At 32.9% G+C, this 27084-nt stretch overlaps 1 protein-coding gene across 1 annotated transcript; it reads right to left on the bottom strand.

Moving 5' to 3' along the window:
* Positions 1 to 2403: 2403 nt before the first annotated feature.
* LOC128156113 (uncharacterized) lies at positions 2404 to 25934 on the bottom strand. The gene is made up of 6 exons (XM_052818128.1): positions 25645 to 25934; positions 22292 to 22890; positions 18692 to 18909; positions 12820 to 13011; positions 12237 to 12354; positions 2404 to 6022 (listed from the first exon to the last, which is right to left on the bottom strand). The coding sequence occupies exons 1-6, from the start codon at positions 25695 to 25697 to the stop codon at positions 5793 to 5795; spliced, it is 1410 nt and encodes a 469-aa protein (XP_052674088.1). The 5' UTR covers positions 25698 to 25934; the 3' UTR covers positions 2404 to 5792.
* Positions 25935 to 27084: the final 1150 nt, after the last annotated feature.

The following is a 27084-nucleotide window of genomic DNA, read 5'->3' as shown; positions in this document are numbered from 1 at the left end:
TACAATGATAAATCCACTATGTTAAAAAAATAGTTAAGGAAAAATCACATATTTACAGAGTTTAATAAGGGACAATATTTTTTGGCGGGAGGTTTTTACAAGAAAATGAACAATTTTCATAAGTTAGTTGTTTTATAGTACCGTAACTTTAGATCCCTATTTTTAATAAAGACTAAATTTCTAGATAGTTTGTGCATTGGAATATCTTTAAGTTGTTTCGAAACACATATTTTAACAATTCAATTTTTCGATATTTCTATCGACATATATTGGCATATTAAGGTCAGACGACACGTTCTTAAATTATATATAACATTTTCCAGGAATTTGTTAATGGTTTACTACTACTCCGACAAGCTTTCCTGCAAAAAATTAGGATACCTTACCAGGCATTTCTGCAAAATACTAGAGACTGCAATTTCCTATATAATCTTCTTGAAAATACACTTGAATTGCTGATATAAAAATAAATAATTCAGCACAGCGAAATTCACTATATTGGGACGGGCTTTGAACTCACAACCTCTAGAACCTATACGCTCCTGGCAGAGAGCGACTACGGCTCTAACCACTCGGCCATCCGGGCATATGTCCATATATGTTATATAAAATAAAGTATATAAATTTTTATCATTTTAAAAATCATTATAAAAATAATAATTTTAATTGGAACTCTTTCTTACGAGGAGATACAAAAAAGATGCTCGAGGAATGTGTCGTCTGACCTTAAACTGATATAACATAAAAGTGAAGAAAAAATGAACTCCATTTTTGCCTAAAATTAGCTTTTTTCATGCCATATCTGAAATTTACATCATATTTTTTTCTACTCTAAATTAAGAATTTAATGGTACTAATTGTTTTCACAGAATTTGCGATTTTCTGCGCAATAAATATACATTTTTTTTCAATGGGTGGCCCTGTAGCTCCCAGGTCGTCCATCCGAATTTTTCAGACCGGGAGCTACAGACCTGCAGCTAGCACTATTTGTGCAAAAAAGTAGGGATACCTTGAAAATTCTTTCAAAGAATAAATATATTTTGTACTTTATTGATTGTTGTTTATTTATTCTTTACTACAAAGATTTTACTACAATATGTAGTTCAAGCCTTTAGAAGTCCGTGTAACCTGAATCATTGAATGCCTCGATCGGAAAGCAACCGACCGTAACTTTCTCGACCGGTATATATACCCCAGTGGCAGTAGAGGAGCGATCAAATCTAATATGGCTACCAAACGCTTTTATGAGTTATGTCAGCTTTAAGTAATGAATACTACCTTTCCAGAGAAACGGGATACTCAATATACAATATTTTGCCTAAGAAATCAACCGGTGGTGTTTCCCCCTAAAAAATTATCGAAAATCAAAATCCAAGTAATATCCATATCTCTGATATATGTACAGCTGATCTGCAACACACAAACTTCCTATCTTGAAAACTCTAAGCGGAGTTACATGTATCTATACAATAAGGACACCCTTAATTCAATATATTATCCGAAAAACTGACTTACTAGTAGTTCAACAGCTAGTAACTTTTATTATAAATTATCGAAGATCAAAATCCAAGTGATATGCCAATTCCTGATATATGTGTAAAATTGTTCTACAAAACATCAATTTCCTATATTGAAAAGTAAAGGAGGAATTGTCCGTATAATAGAGGTTTAAAAAAAAACAATTTTCTATTTTGAAAACCGTTTGCGGTGTTATCCGGGTACCCTTTTGGCAACCGCCATGTCATTTTTGGAAGTTGATTTTAATCAACTCTCCTATGTACTTACTCGGGCAAAGCGAAAGTGAAACAGTGTTTGGACCTAAGCACAAATCAATACAGCTGACAACACTTAGTTCTTGAAAATAATCGATAAATTCGATGCTATGTATTCTGAAGCATTGTTTTTCAAGAAAACTTATTTATAAATACCATGAAAATAATAAGATTTTTAAATTGTACATACAGTTTAGATGTTTTTTAAAGTCGTATATATTCCTACGGTAGAGTTCAATGTAGTCTCGTTCAACCAGACGCTTGTCTGTCTCCGTTAATATCCGACAAAACAGAGTCTCTCTTGCTTGTCGGAGATAAACGGAGACAGCCGAGCGTTTGGTTGAACAAGACAAGAGTTCAATCTTGCCTTGATCTACACAATTTCTCAGAAATATTTCGATTACTGATACTTCTTGCCATGCAAAATCACATATCGTTGATTTTGAATAAATGATAACCGATAAAATCAACTCCCGTCAGTACTTTGATTACCATTTCAATAACCGGATTACCCGCTTAAAAATTATTACAATATTGAAAAGTCCTTACACCATACTTGCTTATTTTTTCTTTAAAATTTTGAATCTATTTTTTAAAAATATGGGTCAATATGCTTATTGGTTTTCTACGTCTTTTTGAACATGTTTACCCCCATTTCACTCACTCAATTAAATTGACCTTGGGCAAGATAACTCTTTTAAAAAGTCTTGTGCAAAATGATCCGCCTCACGTGTAAAACTGGTTCATTTCACTTTCATTGTTATCTAGCAATACATATTTAACTAAATCAGAATGATACAAAATTGTTCAAAATCTCATTATATATTGAATACCTTAAAATTACAAATATGTGGATGTTAAACCTTTAAACATGTTTTGAAATTTTAAGGTATCCGATCCATAATTGCCTCAGATTCAATAAATCTGGGTGCATAACAGATATGTATTGGCTTAATACTCACTATACTTGGACATAATTTTCCTATTTAGGTATCAATATGTAAGAGTGGAATGTGTCCTAATTAATGTCCTTTTCTTTTTTTTTTGACAAGTTTTCCCCCTTTGTTTTATTCTATAAAAATTAATTCTAAAACAATCTACACAGTATAAAATTTAAATTTTATAGTTTTTGTATTCCTAATGATAAAATACATTTTTTGATATTCCTAGTTATTACTTTTTTATTTTAAAAAAAAGGTGATAGTCTCCATAGACCTTAATGCAATCTTCATTAATTAATTACTGCTTAGTTAATAATATTTTTGAAAATTTCTCATGGTAAATCCTTTTCTACTCGTAAATGTTTTAAATAATTATCAAAATATTAAATACATGACGGATCATCAAGGTTTGAAAAATTTGGTCCTAATATGGATCGGATACCTTAATGTAATTAGTATAGTGTCAACATATTAGAGAACATCGGAATCGTTTTGAAATTATACAAATATTTTCACGCTTACCATGCATTGCTAAAGAAAGTCATTCAGAAAAGAAAACAACGAAAGCGTTATTAAGATAAATCCTATAAAGGGAAATAAGTTTTAATGATAAAATGGGACATACAAATTAAGTAATTTTATTAAACAAAAAGACGTTTGAGCTCCACAAAACAACACATTAAAATGCTAAAAATAATTTAAAAAGCAGCACAGGATGTAGCTCTGCCATTCAGTCAACTGAAAGGTGACTGAAAGGTAACTAAAAGGTGGCTGAATGGCATAGCTATGCCATTCAGTCACCTTTTCAGACCATTCAGTTAACATTAAGTTGACTGAATGGCAGAGCTTCATCCTGTGCAGTTTAAACAAATTGCTGCTGTGTGCGCAACAAAAATGCACATTTAAATATATATAAAAAAAGAAAAGAAAATGTAATTTTATATAATCCACATAAAATACAGTAAATACATGTAAAAGAAACATGCATTATCAAGTCAAAAATTAAAAAAAATCCAAAACAACAAAACCAACGTGACTCCATTTTCAGGGATAATATGCCTATATTTATCATGACGTCAACAATTTTATTATGCCAAGAAAAATACATTTTAAAAAAAGAATGTAAAACAATTTCTAATTAAAGAAAATGCATCAAGAATATGTGTACCTTAAAATGAAAGCTTGCGTGTTAAAATGCATTTATTTTTTCTTCTTAACGTTGATGGTTTTCAGAATTCTTACCGAATTGTAGTCACTTTGAACTTATTAAACAAGTAGTCGATGGGTCGTATTACTCATCTTAGCAATAATATTAAACGTTTACTTTGCCAAACTAGATTCAACCACCTCTCCCCCAACAAAAAAAAAGTGGTCTATTCTTGACCCAGGGTTCTCTGTAATTTAAACGTTAAATTTTTTTACACCATCTTCAAATTGGTTTTTTACTTTCATAAAACAGAATTTTCAAACTATTCAATTTAAAAGACACAAATCTAAGAGAAGCGCTACGACATAAATGATAAATCTATGAATTATAATTGAACCTAAATAGTTAAAGTTGCTTGGTCCGACTTAATAGCAAATGTTGTCTACGCTTTTAAACGATGATTATGCTAAGCATGTGTATAATTATTGACATTGCATTAGTTTTCCTGGTCGATTAAGCCATATTTCAATGAAAAAAGTTACACATTTTTCTAACAAAACAAACGACATATAAGGGCGATTGCGTTATTTTGCCTTATATTATAAATTCGCCCCCGACGTCGTGACGGGGATAATTGTTTATTACGATTTTGACATCGTTTCAATAGTCTAAATATGGTAGTGTACTGGCAAATAAAAAAAATTAACTTTGGTCATGTTGTTCACTATTATTTCTGCAGTTTGTTTTGTTTTTGATCGATGCATATCATCCGGGTTGAATAAACCCAAACATTTAGGGAACGAAACCAAACGGTTTTCTTTCCTAAACATTCCCAAACTGCATTTTGGTTTGTTTTTTGTATTTTTTTTTGTATGCCCATATGAAAGTATTTTTATTTAATTTGAATATTTATAACTTTTAGAGAAGATCGATTCTTTTGGTGTAAATAGGCGAAAGTCTATAACTTTTTAAGATCATTGGTTTGTATGGAAAATCATTTGATACAGTACTATTATAGCAAAAAAATCGGACCATGCAGCTTTAAGTAAACACCATGGTAACAGAAATGGAAATATAAAGATATTGAAATGAGTGTGAAAATCACAACACAGTCAATAAATATAAAAAAAAAATGTATCGTAACAATTTTGACCAAAAAAACCAACAGAAATTTGCAGAATGAGCATAGAGCATAACGCAAAGCAACAAAAAATAGTTTTATTTGAGTACGAGAGTTTGAGGTATTGGAAAAAAAATCTTGCCTCACAATAGATTTCATTATTTGGTTTTCAAAGATTCATTTTACATTAAAATTTGTATTTAAAAATTTAACATAAAAACTATCTATGACACTATATGACCAACCCTAGACCTGTCTCCAGCTTAGTTGGTACGGTTACAATTCAAGCAGAAAATTTCCAAATTTTATTTTTTTATTTTTTATTTTTACAATGTTTTACTGAAATATTTCAATAGTCTGTCAAAATTAAAGTTTTCAAGATACATGCAAGGTGCGTTGCTCACAAATTTTTTTTAGTTAACAAGGCTCCTATCCTGGTTTTTTTTTCTTTTTTACATTTGTTCAATATACTAATAAAAGTTGAGCTCCAACCATTCACATTTGTCTGAAATCTTGTTTTTTTCCTATTCAGCATTCATTATGTAAAAAAAGGCATGCCTGTGGTCTTTAAACTCAACAAAAAATTGTAAGCTCTTTAGCTTGCTTCGAACTCGACGTTTGGCAGTTAAACTTTGGTTGACCAAACTTGATCTAAGGCCCTAATGAAGCACTCCAAGCATCAATAAAGGAAATTTAAAATTTGTACATTTTAGCTCAAATCGTGACCATGCTAACTTAGGCTTGAGGCAGGACTAGGAAATTACTGAACACAATTTGGTGTTAATAAATAATCAGCTAACAATTTCAAATAATCAGCTAACAATTTCCTCTAACTTCTTTAAGTATTCGCCAACAGTCTGCTTCAATGCTCCTAACTGAAACGTGGTCAGTTTCTTGTACACACTAAAAATACAATTTTTTTCGTCCAATTCTTTTGTCTCTTCAACAGCAACAATTTTACTATGCAGTTTATAAGCATACCGATTACCAGGACCTAAATTTTCGGAAGACTTTTCCAGGCAATACACCAAAATTACAAGAGCTGAAAAAGAATAAAATTTAATCAACTGCAAATATAATAAAATTTCATGAAAATGATCTGCCATTGGTTGAAAAATCACATATTTATTCATTCTAATTTTTAAATTAAAATTCTAAAATAAAAAAAATATCAACCTGTTTCTTATTTACACAGGTGGAATGTAAACTAAATGACTAATTTTTTTTCTTAAGACTTTGAAACAATTCATAAAAGAGTATATAAGGTTCCAGGTGTAATGATAAATGTGATGATAGGCCAAGCTACCAAATCACTCACGTAACCAACAACAGTGGTAACTCTGATCAAATCAGCTTGTTGGTATCAAATACAAAATATTTGGTAGAGTTAATCTGGTTTAGTACAATTTTTTTTTTATTATTATTTCTCCATTTATTCTTATGTTAAACATTGAGCTCCGTCTGTTGTTTCAGTTTTTGAGAACAAGAGGCCAATTGGCCTTAACGGTCACCTGAGTAGCATATATCCCATACACAAACTTGTCATGGAGTCTTATATATGCATCTAAATAATTAGGTTTCATACTGGAGTAGAAAAATTATAAATTTGTAATGACGACCACATTTAATTAAAAAAGAACTGTGAAACCTATAATTTTGGTGAAAAACTAAAAGATCTGGTCTACAAAATCATGAATTCAGTTTTCCTTTCAGTTGTGTGGGAGTAAAGAAGATAATTTTTTAACGTTATATGCATTAACATTTATACATCCATTTTGGCCCTGCCCTAGAGTCAAAACCCATACCCCAGGGGACATGAAAATTAAAATTTCAGTAGAGGACTTCCTGATAAACATAATTATTAGTCATTTTTTTTTTTATACAGATGTGTGAGAATAGAGAAGAAGATTTTTAAAAATTATATGCATTAACACTATATTGCCATATTGCCCCCCCCCCTCCCCATGTCCTGAACCCCTGACCCAGGGGCCATGAATTTCACAATTTAGGTAAAGGAGATTGTGGATATCATAACCGTGTATTCAGTTTTTTGCTCACATGTGTGGGAGTAGAGAAGAAGATTTTTTGAGATTTAAAACATTTTTACTATATGGCCATATTGGCCCCACCCTAGAGCCTGAACACCTAACAAAGGGGTCATGAATTTCACAATTTTGGTAGAGGGCCTCATGGACGTCATAACTATGCATTTAGTTTTTAACAAATATATATGGGAGTAGAGAAGAAGTTTTTCTAAGATTTAATACATTTTTACTATTTGGCCATATTGGCCCCACCCTAGATTCTGAACCCCTGACCAAGGGGTCATGAATTTCACAATTAAGGTAGAGGGCTTCATGGACATCATAACCATGCATTTAGTTTTTAACAAATATATATGGGAGTAGAGAAGAAGATTTTCTAAGATTTAATACATTTTTACTATATGGCCATATTGGCTCCACCCTAGAGCCAGAACCCCTGACCCAGGGGCCATAAAGGACTATGTGCGGTTTGGTCAAATATCTGCCCCCGATTTCAACCAATTTTTAAATAGTATCGTATAAGAATGAAATCTTCACAAATCATTGTAAAGAGGATGCCTATAACTTTAATCTTGATTTTAGTCATTATTGCTCACTCGCTTTTTATCTATGACGTCATCTAAATGACCTTATTCCCGCAAAGTTGCAAACAAATGAAGATATTCTCATTTTTGCTCTATATTTTGCATTCGGAAGTATAGAGCGCAGGTTTGCTCAAGTGCAATTTTAACATATGTTTTACTTCAGATAGTTATACATATTATACTAAAAAATGGTACTTGAGCAAGCCTGCGCTCGATGTTTCCCAGTCGTAAAACCATCGGAAAACACCCATATTTTGCTACAAAACATCAATTTATCAAAATAATGCAATATTCATGACGTCATTTCGACGTTATGACGTCACTGTGGTGATAACCTTTTACACCTTTATTTCAAATATGATTTTAACTATCTTTCATCTTATTTTAAAGCTCTTTCTAAGACTTTGATTTTGGGGGGCAAAAATTGCATAAAACCGCACTTAGTACTTTCACAATTTTGTTAGAGGCGTCATAGACATCATAACCATGCAACCAGTTTTTTCCTCACATGCGTGGGAGTAGAGAAGAAGAATTTTGAAATTTGGCTTTTTTTTTTGCATATTTGGCCCCGCCCGTGGCACCCCAGGGGCGGTAGAGCCATAAATTTCACAATTTAGATTCTTCTTACCATAGAGATACTTCACACCAACAAGAGGCCCATGGGCCACATCGCTCACCTGAGGAACAATAGGTATGATAAAATCAGCTTAATGGAGTCATAATACAAACAATCTGGACAATGTACAATTAATACATGTAGATCCTGTATAAATAAAATCCATTTTTTCCACCTGGATATTCTTATGTTTATAATCATTAGTCCCTTTTCTAACATGATGATTTTATAGTCATATCACATGTTGAGTATTGCAGTCCTCAAAAAGATCCCTTACAATTGTTTATATATGGGATATTCAGCTACATCAAACTCTGAACCTTCTTGTGAGGCCAAAGAATTGTCCTGGAGCCAAAGTCTTAACAATTATAAAGAATCATCTGGCTGATTAGTTTCTGAGAAGAAGATTTTAAAAGATTTACTCTATCTATTCCTATGTAAAACTTTAACATCCCCCCATTGTGGCCCCACCCTACCCCCAGGGATCATGTTTTCACAACTTTGAATCTACACTGCCTGAGGATGCTTCCACACGAGTTTCAGCTTTCCTGGCTGATTAGTTTCTGAGAAGATTTTCAAAGATTTACTCTATATATTCCTATGTAAAACTTCGACCCCCCATTGTGGCCCCACCCAACCCCGGGGGTCATGATTTTCACAACTTTGAATCTACACTGCCTGAGGATACTTCCACACAAGTTTCAGCTTTCCTGGCTGATTAGTTTCTGAGAAGAAGATTTTTAAAGATTTACTCTATATATTCCTATGTAAAACTTCGACCCCCCATTGTGGCCCCACCCTACCCCCAGGGATCATGATTTTCACAACTTTGAATCTACACTACCTGAGGATACTTCCACACAAGTTTCAGCTTTCCTGGCTGATTAGTTTCTGAGAAGAAGATTTTTAAATATTTACTCTATATATTCCTATGTAAAACTTTGACCCCCCATTGTGGCCCCACCCTACCCCCAGGGGTCATGATTTTCACAATTTTGAATCTACACTACCTGAGGATGCTTCCACACAAGTTTCAGCTTTCCTGGCTGATTAGTTTCTGAGAAGAAGATTTTTAAAGATTTACTACATATTCCAATGTAAAACTTTAACACCCCCCCAATGTGGCTTCACCCTACCCCCAGGGGTCATGATTTTCACAACTTTGAATCTACACTACCTGAGGATACTTCCACACAAGTGTCAGCTTTCCTGGCTGATTAGTTTCTGAGAAGAAGAATTTTAAAGATTTACTCTATATATTCCTTTGTAAAACTTCGACCCTCCATTGTCCCCCACCCTACCCCCAGGGATCATGATTTTCACAACTTAGAATCTGCACTACCTTAGGATGCTTCCACATAAGTTTCAGCTTTCCTGGCTAATTAGTTTCTGAGAAGAAGATTTTTATAAAGATTTACTCTATATATTCTTATGTAAAACTTCGACCACCCCATTGTGGCCCCACCCTACCCCCGGGGGTCATGATTTTCACAACTTTGAATCTGCACTACCTGAGGATACTTCCACACAAGTGTCAGCTTTCCTGGCTGATTAGTTTCTGAGAAGAAGATTTTTAAAGATTTACTCAATATATTCCTATGTAAAACTTCGACCCCCATTGTGGCCCCACCCTACCCCCGGGGGTCATGATTTTCACAACTTTGAATCTACACTACCTGAGAATGCTTCCACACAAGTTTCAGCTTTCCTGGCTGATTAGTTTCTGCGAAGAAGATTTTTAAAGATTTACTCTATATATTCCTATGTAAAACTTCGACCCCCCATTGTGGCCCCACCCTACCCCCGGGGGTCATGATTTTCACAACTTTGAATCTACACTACCTGAGGATGCTTCCACACAAGTTTCAGCTTTTCTGGCTGATTAGTTTCTGAGAAGAAGATTTTCAAAGATTTACTCTGTATATTCCTATGTAAAACTTCGACCCCCCCCCCATTGTGGCCCCACCCTACCCCCGGGGGTCATGATTTTCACAACTTTGAATCTACACTACCTGAGGATGCTTCCACACAAGTTTCAGCTTTTCTGGGTGATTAGTTTCTGAGAAGAAGATTTTTAAAGATTTACTCTATATATTCCTATGTAAAACTTCGACCCCCCATTGTGGCCCCACCCTACCACCAGGGATCATGAATTTCACAACTTTGAATCTACACTACCTGAGGATGCTTCCACACAAATTTCAGCTTTCCTGGCTGATTAGTTTCTGAGAAGAAGATTTTTAAAGATTTACTCTGTATATTCCTATGTAAAACTTTGACCCCCCATTGTGGCCCCACCCTACCCCCGGGGGTCATGAATTTCACAACTTTGAATCTACACTACCTGAGAATGCTTCCACACAAGTTTCAGCTTTCCTGGCTTTCTGGTTCTTGAGAAGAAGATTTTTGAAAAATTCTCGAAATTTTTCATTAATTTTTAATTATCTCCCCTTGAAAACGAGTGTGGCCCTTAATTTTCACAACTTTGAATCCCCTTTGCCTAAGGATGATTTGTGCCAAGTTTGGTTGAAATTGGCCCAGTAGTTCTTGAGAAGATGTTGAAAATGTGAAAAGTTTACGGACAGACGGACAGACGGACAGACAGACAGACGGACAGACGGACAGACGGACGACAGACAAAATGTGATCAGAATAGCTCACTTGAGCTTTCAGCTCAGGTGAGCTAAAAATGGTAACGATTGGCCTGGTAGTTTTCAAGAAGAAGTAAAAAATGTAAAATTGTTAACGCACGACACACGACGACGGACGAAGACCAATTGCAATAGGTCACCTGAGTCACTCAGGTGACCTAAAAAGATTTCAAAGATTTTTCTCTCTTCATTTCTATGCAAGAAGTCACTCCCTATTGTGACCCCACCTAATCCCTGGGGATTATGATTCAATCAAACTTGAATTTAAACTACATGACGCTGCTTTCACACCAGTAGTTTCAGCTTTTCTGGGCGGGTTGCCAAACCCCATGAATGTACATCCTCAAACCCCATGAATTTACATCCTCAACAAAAACAAATTTCACAGAGTAAGTTTATTTAAACTGAAAACCCATGCATCCACAAAATTATATCCCCATGAATAAGCAAAAACCCTACACTTGATGCAAAATTGGTTCCCACAAATTTAAATGATTCCACAGTAACGTTATATATTTGAAATGATGATAGAAGTCTCAAACATACAATGTGAACCAAACTCCATTTAACAGAAAGCATCCAAGTTATATATGTGTGTAAACTTAGCATCTAGTTTGGGTCTGCTCAAATAGACACAATGTGACAGAACCCTGTACAACTCAGAGTAGTTATTTTTAGGGATGGGATGATCCACTGAGGCACCGGTGCATCACAGTATTTATTTTGATGATATTTGGATTCATACATTTGCCATTAATACAACGATACCTAAGCAAACTTTTTTTTATTTTCTAAAAATATCCAAGCTTCATATATTGGCTATTTTTAGTTCGCGCACGTAATATGAAAGTACAAAGATGGCAAAAAACCTCATAAATTTGTTAAAACTGTTATAAAGCTAAATCCAGAGTGTGTAAAACTTTTTGATTACTTGTTTATGAAAAAAGTAGTGTATACAAGACTAAAGCAATTTGTAAATTGTGCAACGCTCTTTTAAATATAATGAAATCACTTTGAACATGTGGTAATACATCGACAGATTGAATAAGTTCTAAACCCTTATTCATGTTTTCATTTAGTTGCACTGTATTGTGATATGTACAGAATCGGTTAGGTACAGTATCGTCCCAGCCCTAGTTATTTTCAAGCTTAAACAGACTTGACTGTTTGGAAATCAAATTTTTAATTATTTGATTTAAATACATAAGGTAATTTATAGCAAAATGAACATGATTATAACATTAATTGGTTCTAATTTTTCAATGAATCAACAACATACTGTAGTTGAACACCATCATGTACATGTTATAGCTTGATAGGATAATAAATATAATATGCAATAAATATTAGCTAATTTAACCTTTGCTGTCCATTAGGCTGCGCACAGTTGATCTTCTGACTAAAAAAGTGCTTTTGTTGGGAGAGTAGGGCTCTAGTATATCGTTCCTTTCATTGTAGTCCACACATACAATGAAGACCTGTAGGGTGGAAAAGGTAATACAAAGGTTTTACGCTGAAAACAATTTCTGTATAAAATATCATTGGTTAGAATTTGATTTCTATTCCTGAATATAATTTCTTTCATAATCAGGATTTATTGCAGCTGTACTTTTTCCTTATTCTGACTTTTTATGCATGTGTATTAGTGCAACCATTACAACTTTCTAAGAAGCTTATTCACTGCATTGATAAAATAGATTGCTCAAAATTACCCTGACTGGACATTCATTGATATATATAGATCAGATATTTGCATGAGAATTAGTCAACAGATTTAACTTATCTGATATGAATCAGACTAAGACAGGTTAAAAACTAATTACTAAAGAGTTGTTTAGCTTTATTTCTTTTAATATGAACTTATTTGTTATCAGTGATTCAACTCTTATTTTGTGAACTTGAATAAACTAAGTCAATTTTGGTATTTATTCCGTAATACAGACCTTGGAGCGAGGGACGCTGTTGAGATTATCTGGTTTGGTGATGGTTACTTTCTTGATGTGACTAAGTTCACCATGTTTTCCTTGATACATGTATTCTGTCAATGACTTTGCTAGTTGCAAGTGGTAACTGTTAACATACTCCTCAGAAAAACTGATGACACACAATGAGTTTTCTAGCTTTTGATAGGATCTCTGAAAAAGAAGATAAAGAAACACATTTTTTATAAAACGAGACAAATCATCATTCACTTAATTAATAGATTTGTGCATCCAAACATATTCAAAACACCATGATATTCGTATTATGTCGATTGGTGTTTTAAAAATATATATAATTTAAAAGAATTTGTTATAGAAGATGCAAACTTCATTAATTTTCGTCTCTAAAGAACTCAAAATCAGTTCGCTTTATCAGTTAATTTGTTATAAGCGAATTCATTATAGCCATAAAAGTTTGCAAGGATTTGTTAAAGCAAACATTAATTCATAGAAGCATTTGGTCCCCATATTATTTTCAATCACGCCTCCACCACAACTGGGGTATATGTAAACCGGCCAAAAAATAATGGTCGGTTGTTTTCTGATTGAGGTTTTTAGGTTGCACATATTCTAATGCATGAACTACACATTGTAGTTACATGTTTGTGAAAACAAATAAAGGAAACTACAGTCGCACCTGTTTTAAGCGGCCACCTGTGGGAAAATGACAAACTGGTCGCTAAAGACAGTTGGCCTTTTATTCCAGGTTTCAAATTAATGAAGAAAAAACACTGAGTATTTTCATTTTGGCTCGATTGCACAAATTTATTAATAGCATCTGTAATGGCAGCGTACATGGTGAATGCACAGCTCAGGTTGCTGAATAAACAGTTTAAATTAATTTTCATTGGCCGTTTTAATTCCATTTATCTATCAAAGGATTAAGAGCAATACATTTTCTGCTAAATACGCCCGAATAATAATTTTTCAAGTGATAAAATGCGGTAAACAAACAGAGGTGGCGTTTCCGTACAGAGGGTATATGCTGAACAACGATAGCCAATGTTTTACCTCTTAAAAAAGTATCAAAATTCCATTGGGATATATAATAAGTACCCCTTTTATTGTCTCAAAGACATTTCTAGAAAAAAGGTGCGTATTACCGGCTTATTGCTGTACATGTTAAGCTATTTAGTGCAAGACTGGCCATTTTATAACTTTGTAAATATCAAGTATATAAGTACGTGTAGATATTATAACAGCACAAAACAGGTGTTATGATAATCAATAATCTCATTAAATCTCAGCAGACTTCAAATTACACACTCAATTATTTGTCATTAACTCACCAACAGCTTTCGAAGTTTGGCCTCTTTCGATACGGGGTCACATGTCAGAGTTAAAAGTCACGTGACAAAACAGACAAAATGGTCTTTGAAAACAGGCATGTTTGAACCATGGGACCTAAAAACTGTGGCCGCTGGCTGCGTTAGACAGGTGGACGCTTAAATCAGTTAAAATATAGTGAAAAACTAAACGGGCGGGATTGAAACTGGCGCTCATGGCGAGTGGCCGCTGATTAAAGGTGGCCGTAACAGCAGGTGCGACTGTACTATCAATAAAACATTAAAAATGGTTTATTCCTCGAGAGAATTTCAATATGATTTGAACAGTTAGTGATGCCTTACTTCAAGTGCACATCCACATACCGAGTGCATAATGTCTGGTTTTTATTGTAGACCACGCCCACACTACATCCAACAAAATAGTTAATCAAAAAAAAGTAACAACGAAACATCGTGTCCATAAGTTTCTACGAAAACTCCCTGTTTTCCTAGGTCCATGATGTGTCTGCATAATCTACTAGTGTGGTTAGTGCATGTGTGTTGTTACATCAGTACGACACAGGAAAACGTTATACAATTATCGAGGGTTTTAGTATGTGTGCCTGGATTTCAGTCTATGTCATTGAATATTCCTTACCAATGCAGAAGGTGTCATAAATTTTTCTGTTCAAAATGCATTTCTAAATATCGGTATCTTTTTCTTCAATGTATTACGTACAGGTCTGAAGTGAGAAGTGTAACAATAGAAATCAGCAAATAATGGCGGTAATCTGAGATAAAAGGGAAAAAATGTGTATCTATTAATTCATGTCAGGTTAAACAGAATTAAAGTTTGCCTAGGACTCCATTAAACTTTGAAATTTTCGAGATTTTGCTACATTCTTGTTCAGAAATCTTAATAAATAACATTAGACACCATTTTACAATTGTTAATATTATTATACTTACATGTAAAATACTAAAATCTGTTTGGTTTAGATGCAGTTACATGTAATAATCAGTTTTGTTACACTTTCATGTTAAATACTGAAATCTGATTGGTTAAGACGCAGTTAATAATATTTTCTATTACCCTCAGCGTTAGTAACGCACTAAGCAACGGGTAACACTAAAAAATGTTACATGCGCGAAAATTATGCGCGTACGGTTAGCTGTAGAATTCATGTTATTCCTATATAAAAGCAGTAAAATTTTCTTAAAAATTAAGACATTCAGTATAACAAAATAAATAGTGCCTGTTTGGGAGGATAACAGTTGAAATTGACGCGTCGGTTGACAATGGTTTTCTCGGGTGTCAATTTCAACTGTTACCCTCCCAAACAGGCACTATTTATATACTATTAGCCTAAGCATTAGCAACACATTTCACAACGGGTAACACAACGAATTGTTACATGCACGTGAAATATGCTCTTACGATTTGCCATAGAAATCACATCATTTCTATATAAAAGCAGTAAAAATTTTCTCTAAAATTAGGACATTCAGTATAATAAAATAAATAATGCCTGTTTGGGAGGGTAACAGTTTAAATTGACATCCAAAGAAAACCATTGTCAACCTCCGCTTCGCTTCGGTTAACAATGGTTTTTTCAGGGTGTTAATTTCAACTGTTACCCTCCCAAACAGGCACTACTTATGTAAAGGGACATGGTCATGATCTTTGTCAAAATTTATTTTTCCGTTTTGAATGTTTACAAGGGTTTAGTAAGGCATTTCTAATAGTCAACCAAAGTTTGAGTGTCAGTCTTCGAATTATAAGCGAGATACAGAGCTCACAATTCTTTGATATGTACTAAAAAAATTGCTGCCAATACTACAGTCTGCTTTTCCCAATGTGGTGAACAAGTGACTGATAAGTCATAAAAATAATATATTTATTAAAAATATGACCATTTGTTAGGCCAAAAAAAAAATGTGTGTTTCCGGTTTCCCGACCGACCCTATTTTTTATGCGCAGACTCTAACACTTTTTATTCCAAATCCAGGTCACCAACCGTTATTGGTTTAAACAATAGAGTCTTTACCAATCAGAGTTTAACAAGGGCACCGCTAAGCGGAGCATCCCCTTGCGACATGAGTTATTTTATGTAGGGATGCATTATTTAGGAATATATAGTTATGTTAATGAGAAGACCACATTCTACTAACCCTCCATTACTGCAAAAACTACAAGTTCTTTACCTGTACTAGATCTAAATCCAAAAAATATCAAGTTGTTGATTTGAACTGCTTACTTTCACTTTGGTTTAAAAGAAGTGAAGCGGAAGATAGATAACTCTTACTCAGAAATTTCGATTGATAACTCGTATACAAAGTTGATTTTGATATTGATTTAATGAAATAATAATTTGTAATAGTATTAATGGTTTGGAAATGCACATGCATTTCTTATTTGTTATTTTACAGAAGTGTGCAATCTATGATAAATAATTTTAGTTTTGAACGAATTTTGTCATAATGTATGCCCCCCCCCCTCCTTTGCAATAGTGTATAATTTTATCGAAGTTTTTGCATAAAAATTTGACCAATTAATATGACATTGCATCTGTTTTAATCTTTTTCAATGAGACATATTTGTATAAAGGTTGAGGAAATTCTATTGGAAGGTTTTTTTTTAATTTACTAGAAAATTGAAATGGAGTGCACACACACACATACATACACACACACATACACACACACATACGAACACACACACATACATACGAACACACACACGCACGGTAGCGATGCTATATCCCCTTCGCAACAAGTTGCGCGTGGGGATAAAAAACGCTTGTAACAATTCAATAGAAAACACCACTTATCAAAGCGTTTTAAAGATTTCTAAGTGCAGATTGACAACATGGATGAAAGTTATCCTTGATTATTTTAGCTAAATTATCAATGCAATAAATAGTTTCTTAGGGCAGTGATGTGTTATAAATTAATATACAGCCTACTCCGGATATACTGAAATTCAGGGAACCATGCAAATTATTTCAATATATCCGTATTTCAAAATAAGCGAAATTGACTGACGTGGAGCCGCCATTTTTGAAAGTACATTCCCGATGTAAGCATAGAAAATCAAATCCAAACAAATTATTTGGTCATCATTTATCTATTACAGTGAACAGATTACATAAAATATTAGTCCTTCAAAGTTTTATTAAAATTATGTCCGTAAGTTTTGTAAGTTTCATTTTGTTACTATCTTAAACCTCATCATAATCTCCGATCGCATTCTTCCACATTTTAGAGAAAAATCACCCGACTCAAACGCTTAAAATACTGCTGAACGCTGCTTGTATATCATCGTAAGTGTACTCGAGATAATCTCAAAATCCTTAGCTATTTCGAATTTAAGCTTTGTCCTTTTATCAATAGCCATAACTAGTTCGTATTTTGTGACAGAAGATAAGGTTTTTCTTTTCCGTGAGGTTTCCATATTACATCTAGCCTCAATAGACCCGTATACTTAAAAACAAAAAAATCAACAGTGAGTAAATTTTACTTTTTTTTAAGTATAAAAACACACATGATGAGAACTTATCAATTCACAACTTTGTATATCAACTGGTCAGTCTGGCATAATTACTGTCACCAACCGTGACAACAGCCGCCAGGGAGTACTTCAATATTACCGTTATAAAAACAACTAATTATCACCTATGGGGACCGATCAGTGGCTTCAATATAAGCGATATTTCAAAATAGCCGATTTCATTATATCCGTTAAATCAATGCAAAGAATATGAGAGGTAAAAACTGGAGATTTATTTCTATTTCAAAATAAGCGGAATTTCAAAATAAGCGATTTCAATATACATGGAAGTGGAGTAAGCTGTATAAAGATGTACATGAAAAAAGCAGAGGCAAAGTGTTTTTTTTTTATTTCTGGGTGTGTAGACTGCAGACATCGTAAGTCTTTGAATAAGCCTAACATATCATTCACAATAAAATAAGATTTCAAAATGCTGCATTTCAATTGCAAATGAAATTTTAAAAATTAGTAGTAAACCATTAATTAATCATTCATTTTTTTTTTTTTTAAATTATTGAAAAGATTTAATTCTAAGGCTCTCGTCTGATTATCCAGAATTTCCTTGTTCTGAATTAAACACCTACAGTTACGATATTAATGTCTACTGTTATGTCAGTTGACCAGGAAAATAGAACTAATAACTACTATATAATATATTTGTGGTAATGAGTATTATACTCTGTTATTCTATAGTGGCTGTAATATTCATATTTTCTAATAACATGAAAATAAAATCTTCGTATAAAATGCAAATTAATCTTAGAATTAAGAAAGCATTAATTCTGTAACAGTTGTCACTATCCACAATTGCTCCACCTGTAAAATACATTTTCTTAATGTATAGAAAAATCACATGCTAGGAAAGGGGAAAACTTAAAAACTCATTGTCGACCTACCTACCCTATTTTAAAATTTGATGAAATAGGAAACACACATATATATATATTTTGGCCTTATTAAAAATACGAAATAAATTTTCGATTTTTTTTCCATAAATGAACATATTACACAAGCATACCTTTAATTCTTCTTGTTGTGGTAATGTGCCTTTTTTAGCACCCCCTGATATATTTTGTCCACTAGCTGAGGATTCTGATTGTCTTTTCCTTCGACACCATCTGGATAAACATCGACAAATGCAGATACAACAAAACAACTCCAATATGGCTGATATAAGGAAGACAATTGTTGTTATAACTACTGATTGTCCAGCTGACACATTTTGTTTAGAGTACTCTGAAAAGAAAAATGTTTACTGACAATGAAATGAATTCATACATATGTGAGCTTTTAACAAGAAAAGCCACCCAAATTAACCTTGTATTTGGCCACATCAATATAATATTTTGTACTCCGGACAAATGACTTTAAAATTTAGGAGCTAACAATTTGGTAACAATTTTATAAGCTCACCAAGAAGAGGCATCACCCTCACGAGATGAAAATCATAGTTAATGATCTTCAATAAAATATTAGATACTGAAGTGTGGTTTAATGCAATTTCATATAAAATCATATGATACAAAATTGTATAATAATTGTATTGTATGTAAATTTCATGCTGTATTGTATGATACAATATTTATTAATACACTACCTATATAATATTGTATCCTATAACACTATGGAATATTGTGTCTAGTAATTATATATCATATGGTACAATATTATACTGTATAATATCATGATACAATATGATATGACATAAGAGCAGCATTTCATTCATTTTATAACCAGCTCCAAGTGGAAAACACAATTTGGGTTGTTCTAAAATCTTAAACCTGTCTAAGCATCCAGATAATCAAGATCACTCTTGGTATCTGAAGCTACCTCTGTGATTCATTTATATAGTTTAATCAACCACGCACTTTTAATTAGTACTATTATTTATTCAAACATGTGACCTCCTCTAAAAAGTATAACCACCTCCAGCATCCTATACCTATGGCTTAGATTCAGCATCCACGACTGTGGAGCACATCAGTATCACAAGATGCATCATCTTTTTAAATTTGGGAAAGACTGAACCTGTCCAATAATAACTTAGTAAGAGCTGTCTATCAAAGGGCACCTGCTTCAAAAACTTTAACCAGCTCTAAAGACCTTAACCTTATTCAGCATCTGAAACCTATAGTATTATTTCATGTGTCACGATTTTAACAATTTAGAATCTACACTATCCTAGGATGCTTGCATAGTATTAAATTTCACTAATTGTATCATTGTAGTTCTTGAGAAGATTTTTTAACTGTTTTCTCTATATATTTCTATGTTAAACATTGAACCCCTCCTGGGGCTCGAGTATTGGTCTGGGGATCTTGGTTTTAACAATTTTGAGTCTACACAGCCTGAGGATGCTTGAATAATATCACAAATTATAGCATTGTAGTTCTTGAGGAGAATATTTTTAACATTTTCCATGTAGAAGAGTTCATGATAATAAATTCCAAAAAACCATCGGAAAACACCCATATTTGGCTCTAAACCATTAACCTATCAAAAGAAGACAATCTTCGTGACATCATTTCTACACTATATCACTGGGGGTAATTACTTTTTATAAAAAAACTTTAATTTTGGGGGTGAGAAATGCATTATACCACATTGGTCCTTTCTGTAAATTTGGTGCAAAGATGTTTTAAACATATTTAACATATCTGAAACTGTTAGAAAAGAATTTCTTTCTGTTCTGAACTAATGCTACAACTGATTGTTTAACGCCATCTGATGCATATTTACGATTTACAGCCATGCTGTTTGTAAATGAATTTAACAGTACTTACTATAAGATTGCAGACAACAAAATATGACCTACTTAACCAACAGAAAGACATCATTCAAAAAATACCTGAGGTGTAGTATCAAATTTTGTCTACACCGAAAATGCCTACTCTAAAAAATGTGAGCATTCTTGTCAAATGCAACGTAAATACAATGTACTATTGTCCAGTTTGTATATAAATAATTTTGTCTGTAAAAACCAAACTTACTTTGTATATCTTTATAAGTGAATTTCTCTTCGGTTGACCTCATGACATCACTTCTGCTGATCAGAAGCCTCATTATCACATGATTGTAGGTAAAAATAACCCTTTAAAGTGGCATAACTCTTTTATTTTTGCATCAATTCGAATTAATTCTTTTGCATTTAATTAAGGAACGGTAGATAATCTCTTTCAAATAAGTTTCACATCAGCTGGGCTCCAGGAACCCTTTCAATTCAAGTCATTTTGCGAAGTCTAAACAGTGTGTGAACAAGCCTTCTGTTCAAACAATCAAGTTTATTCTGTTACTTTTGCAGACTTATTCTGCAAATTTTCCCTGATTTCTTAATTGTATAAAAAACAAGCATTCTGAGAGTATTGCATAAGCGATACACGTCCCCTACCGGTAACCCCTTTGATTGAGAATGGCAAAAGTTTGAGACCCTGTATATTAAATATCCCCTATCATAAATGTATTAATTGTAAAGTATGAAATCATGAAAAATGATTATAATAAACAGCAAACAATCTCAAAAATCCATTTAAAAAAGTACATATTTGAAGCAAAGCAAACACAAAAGTCTAGTCTATTATTCAACAGCCAAAACCCGATAATGAACCCGATTGTAATAATAATAATGATAAAACCCTGCCGTTAAAATTTACACAATACTTGACACCATTTTACAGAACTTATTTGTTTGTTATTAGAAATGATAAATGTAATGATACAAATAATGCACGATATTATTACTGACCACATAATATTCTCGTTCATTTAGTACACACCGAGCCCGATCATTAAAAAATTTGGAGTGAAAAAAATTAATTTCTGGAAATTGTGTTGACTAGATGCTACAAAAGTATAAACTTGGTCTGCTGTTTGATATTTTGAAGCTGCTCAGCAAGTTTCACATCATTCGTCAAACGCATGCAGAAAAAAACAACGGAAAACTGAAGTGGGACAGACAGACGGACGGACAGACAGACGGACGGACGGACAGACGGACTGACGGATGCAGAGGAAGGCTATAGTCCCCTCCGGTGAAACCGGTAGGGGACTAATAATATCAAAAACTGGAGCAGAACATGAAGCAAAAATTATTTCGATGCGGTAAATTGAAAATAATATTTTTTATTTTTTTTTAATGAATAACAGCTTGCAGGTCCGAAAAACAAAAATTTAAATTGAAGTGGCCTTAGTTAGAAATTTAACCATCATCACTCATTCTAATAAAATGTGCAAATCGATGTCGCTGGCATTACCATAAAAATAACAAGAATATTTAGGTACAACCTAAATTGTGTTAAATAAATAAATAGCGAATTATAAAGTTAAATAATTGAAATTATTCCAAGATAATTCTAACTAGATGCAATGAATACAGAAATGACAAAAACCACCTGTTGAAATTATATGTTTTGATATTTAGTTTTTTACTCCAAAAATTATACTATACATGTATAAAGATCATTGGTGATGACATATACTTCTCAAAATAATGAATAAATTTAACCAAATAAACTAGCGTTGAAAAAATGACATTCACCTTATATACAACATGATTACATCTTTTGTTTTAATGAATCACAGAGCAAATTTACAATTACTCTGCATGGATACAAGTACTTACCAACAACAGCTACATTTGTGATATTTGACCAACTTGAATAAGCCTGTGCTTTAGCAACACTGTAAAGTTCCTTGATTCCAGATGCAGTTGATGATAAAATGTCAATTATGTTTTCAAAATAATTCACATTTGGGTTTGAATCCTTTTCTTTCTCTCGCATAAAACTCTCCAGTTTCAGCAGTCTTTCCAAATAATCATTCTCAAAATGTTCAGGAACCGTTTTGGATTTCTCTTTAACTTCATTCTTCCTTAGATCTACTTTTTTTTCCAGATTGTCTATTTTGTCTTGCAGGTCTGCAATATATTTGTTTTGTTGGTTTGCCAAATATTTATCAATTACCTGCTCCACTTTTTCTTCAACTAATGCATTCAACTGTTCAGGTGAAAGCACTTGTTCTACTTCTCCCTTCTTATATATCTGAAGGTCACTTGTCTCTTCATTTTCCTTCCTGTATTTCTGAAACTCACTTTTTACAGCATCTTTAACACACTTTGTCAAATCATCATTGCAATTTGTTGAATCTAGGCTGTTCGAACCAGTTTCTTTTACACTTTCATCATGATAATCAGCGGGTTTATTAAACCATAAAAAGCTTCCTCTGAAATTATAAAGAATTTCGAAATAAAGTTTTAACATTTATTTAAAGCATAGCCTACCAACTCTTAAATTATTTCTTTTACATTAAATATTTCTAACTTTGAAAGGAGACCGTTTCTGATGGTGTAAATAGGCGAAAGCCTATCACTTTCTAAGATTATTGGTTTGTACGGCAAATTCTTTGATACTGTGATAACAAAAAATCAGACCATGCAGCTTTAAATGCTGTTTTGGAGAGACTGTAGTCATTCTAGACATATTTCATTTATATCTTGAATTTCATAAACCTGTAGGCACCTTTCGTTTACTTGATCTTGACCCTAATAAAAATTACTCAATATAAAATACGAGTCTTGGTAAAATGGGTAGGCAAACCCAGGCCGGGGCAAAATATAAGCTGGGGCAAATCGAGATCTTTCAATTTACATCGATAATAATTAACCAATGTCATTGAAATTTACAGGATATGTTACTGACCTGTATATTTGTATTTGCTGTAAATATTGCTTCACAACAATGCGTATTGTGGAATTTATTGACGATTGTTGATTTCCAAGATGGTAAAATGGGTAGGCAAACCCAGTTTGGCATTTTACGGGTTTGTGGACTTATTCAAGAAGAAACTTAATATTTCATGTTTAATTCCATTTAAACATATGAAATTCTAGTTAGATATTGACATTTATTGAACGGAAAGTAATCATTCAGCAATTAATAACAGGTTTTAAGAAAAACCGGGTCATTAAAACCGGATCCGATCAACCGGGACAAACTCAAAAATTCCAAAGTGAGGATGTTAGCTATCAAAAATATTGTGACATTGCCCAGCTTTAACTGCAAGGAGATATCCTCATTAGAGCCTCGGGTGTTACACATTATTTTTTCCTTTTAAAATTAATAAATGAATATGTTTAAAGCACTATCTTTATATGTTATAATTTTTAAAGTTTTATTTAGAACTAATCAAAAGAGTGATAATACAAATGTCTATTGAATAAGCATGCTGGGAGTTTTATTTGTGTGTTTTTTTTAAACTATTATTTTGTAAGCAAGTTTTTTTCATGGTTTACATGGCGTCCTACTAGGGCACAGACTCAGTTTGCCCATAGAAAAAAAAAACCAACATCTTACAAGCCACCCGAGTTTGTTCAACTGCACATTTCTGATGAAACAATTGTATAAAACAAAAAATAAATATCCATGTGAGATAACAGAAACACGCAACTATTACGGAATTATCAAGTTTGTCCTGGGTAATCAGATCTGGTTTTAATGACCCGGTTTTTCTTAAAACATGTTATTCATCGCAGAAATATCAATTTTCATTAAATAAATCTTTATTTTAAAAAGTATCTCATATGTTTTAACGGAATTAAACATGAAATTTTAAGTTTCTTCTTAAATAAGTTCACAATCCCGAAACATGTCGACCCGGGTTTGCCTACCCATTTTACCAACTTGGAAATCAACAATCGTCAATAAATTCCGCAATACGCATTGTTGTGCAGCAATATTTACTACGAATACAAATATACAGGTCAGTAACATATCCTGAAAATTTTAATGAGATTGGCAGATTGATAACAAAGAAAATTGAAAGATCTCGATTTGCCCCAGCTTATATTTTGCCCCGGCCCGGGTTTGCCTACCCATTTTACCAGTTAGACTCATAATATACAACTGTACAACGAATGCTGGAGAAAACGTACCCAGGAGAAAACGTACCCAGGAGAAAACGTACCCAATTTATAGGGTACGTTTTCTCCAGGAGAAAACGTACCCGGGTACGTTTTCTCCAAGAGAAAACGTACCCTAGGGAAATAATAAATAATGGTTTTCATAGATATTCTTAAATAAAATAAAATAAAATATACAATGAACATTTGTATCATTTGTTGCTGTAGATTTTAAATGCATAGTCACCATGGTCATGCACGTATACTTAAATTATTAAGACAATAATTTGTAACATACACATATACGAACGTGGCCTGAGCAGTTTAATTAGTCGACAATTAATCAACCATAAACTAAACCGTTAAATAATTAGTTTTTATTGCAATCTCATTTGGAGAACTAAATGATGAGTATCGCCAGAAGTCGATATCGCGTTTTTTAAAACATTCTTTTGAAAATTATCTATAAAACAAAGTTGCTTAATAAAACCAAGTCCAAGTCTTTTAAATATTTGTTTGATTCATATATATGGAAAATACTACGAGATATAACATTCAACAGTCAAAGTTATAAAGTATTAAATTTATTTATCTATGAATTTCTTACATTTCTGTATATTTATTATGTAAAATAGTATTTAAAAGTATCAAAAACTATTATATAAGTAGTATAATTATGATTTTCATAGGGTACGTTTTCTCCAGGAGAAAACGTACCCGGGTACGTTTTCTCCTGGAGAAAACGTACCCTAGAGTTTGGGTACGTTTTCTCCTGACTCCCTGTACAACAATGTCCTAAATGGGCTGTCATAATAAATATCCTTTATAAATGCTGCTTTGGGAGATGGTCCTATCATGGTCAACACATTTAATGATATTGCATAATGAATGTTAAAGCGAATAAGTGACCCAGTAGTGGTAGATCGTAAGTGACGCTAAAGGTACTATAGATTTAAATTTTCTCAAACTCAAAGCGGGATCAATTTTCGTTTTGCGATGTAGATCTATACACGCTGTAGACGTGTTATTTAATAACGAACGATAAATCGATGATATATTGTTCATGTGTGAATGCTTACACTAAAAAAACAGCTGTTGCTATTCCGGCTGTTGACGCGAACACCGTTGACATCGTATTTGAAGTTGAATGTGCCGCTTCTCACTCATGGCTAAGCGGGAACTACGGTTCGTTGATTTACCCCAAAAAATCCCAAAAAGGGTGTTGAAAAGATACAAGAGGTCTAAATGATTATAAAATGTCCATCAACCTCTGTTACTGGTGTTTTAACACAATATGTTCATTATAAGTCACAAATACATACATAAACTTAGACCATTAAGTAATCATTAGGATAGGTCAATCATTGATTTTTACCTATAAATAGCTTGGTTCGTTCCTGTTGTGTTTCGCTCTGTGTTGTTTCGCTCCCAACTCGTGCTTTAAATACAAGTTTATTTTGTTTAACAAATATTGATATTTAATTTAAAATAGAAATATATAAAATTATTCAAAGATCAATGCTGTATATTTACACATACATAACATTATAGACTTCGCACAATGGCAATTTTAAAGGGAAAAAAAGATTATTAATACTGCTTTAGTTTAAAACAAACACATCATAGATTTAGCGACTAGAGTACACTGGTATATTGATGCTTTGTTAAAAAGGACCTAGACAAGTTTTATCTTTAATTTTTGTGTTTGTGAAATGGTTTAATTGTGGAATGATTCACCATTAAAATTTTGTCAGTGTTTGTACATGTATGTTATGGTGTACAAGTCAAGTTAAAATTGAGATTCAGAGAAAAGAATTTGTTATCAAATTGACAAAGCTTGAGTTACAAATTATGTGAAGAAATTACAAATTCTTTGACAAAATAATTTTTAATACATGGATTTAAGATAAACTGGTGCACTGGCAGATTCAAGATCAAACTTCAAATTTGAAGTTGGCTCTTTTTTTTTAAATACAAAGTTATGTTATGTATGCAAGTTGAATAAGTTATGCAAGTAGAAGTATATGACACCTACTTCCAAAGCTTAAACATCAGATTAGAAAAGATAGGATCGGAAAATAATTTTATATGGCAGTCACAGTGTATTTTCCAAAGGAAACTTTACACTCCTCCAGCACAACATTATCATGATATCAAAATTTACCATATGTACATGTATCGATATTTTTATTCACGCTTCACCTATCGCAGGTGTTGTCAAAAACTCTGCAAGATGGAAATATTGCAATTTTTGGTATCAAAATGATTTTAAAATCGTATTATATACATTTATATGATATATTTTTTCATATCATGAATTTTTCCTACCATTTTAAATGATTTGTTTTTGAATCTAAAATATTTTTTTTTATTTTCATCATATAAAATACAGTACATTAGATCTTTGATAAGCCCTTTTTTTTTTTAAGTCAGACAGCCTATTTTTTACCTCTTCATTCAGCTTCCGGTTATTACTTTTAAGCAGGCACATCTTCTATCGGTGACCAACTTGAAATTCA

This window comes from Crassostrea angulata, chromosome 7 (genome assembly GCF_025612915.1).
Source record: "Crassostrea angulata isolate pt1a10 chromosome 7, ASM2561291v2, whole genome shotgun sequence".
Lineage (NCBI taxonomy): Eukaryota > Metazoa > Mollusca > Bivalvia > Ostreida > Ostreidae > Magallana > Magallana angulata.
This window is presented reverse-complemented; position numbering and strand designations above follow the sequence as displayed.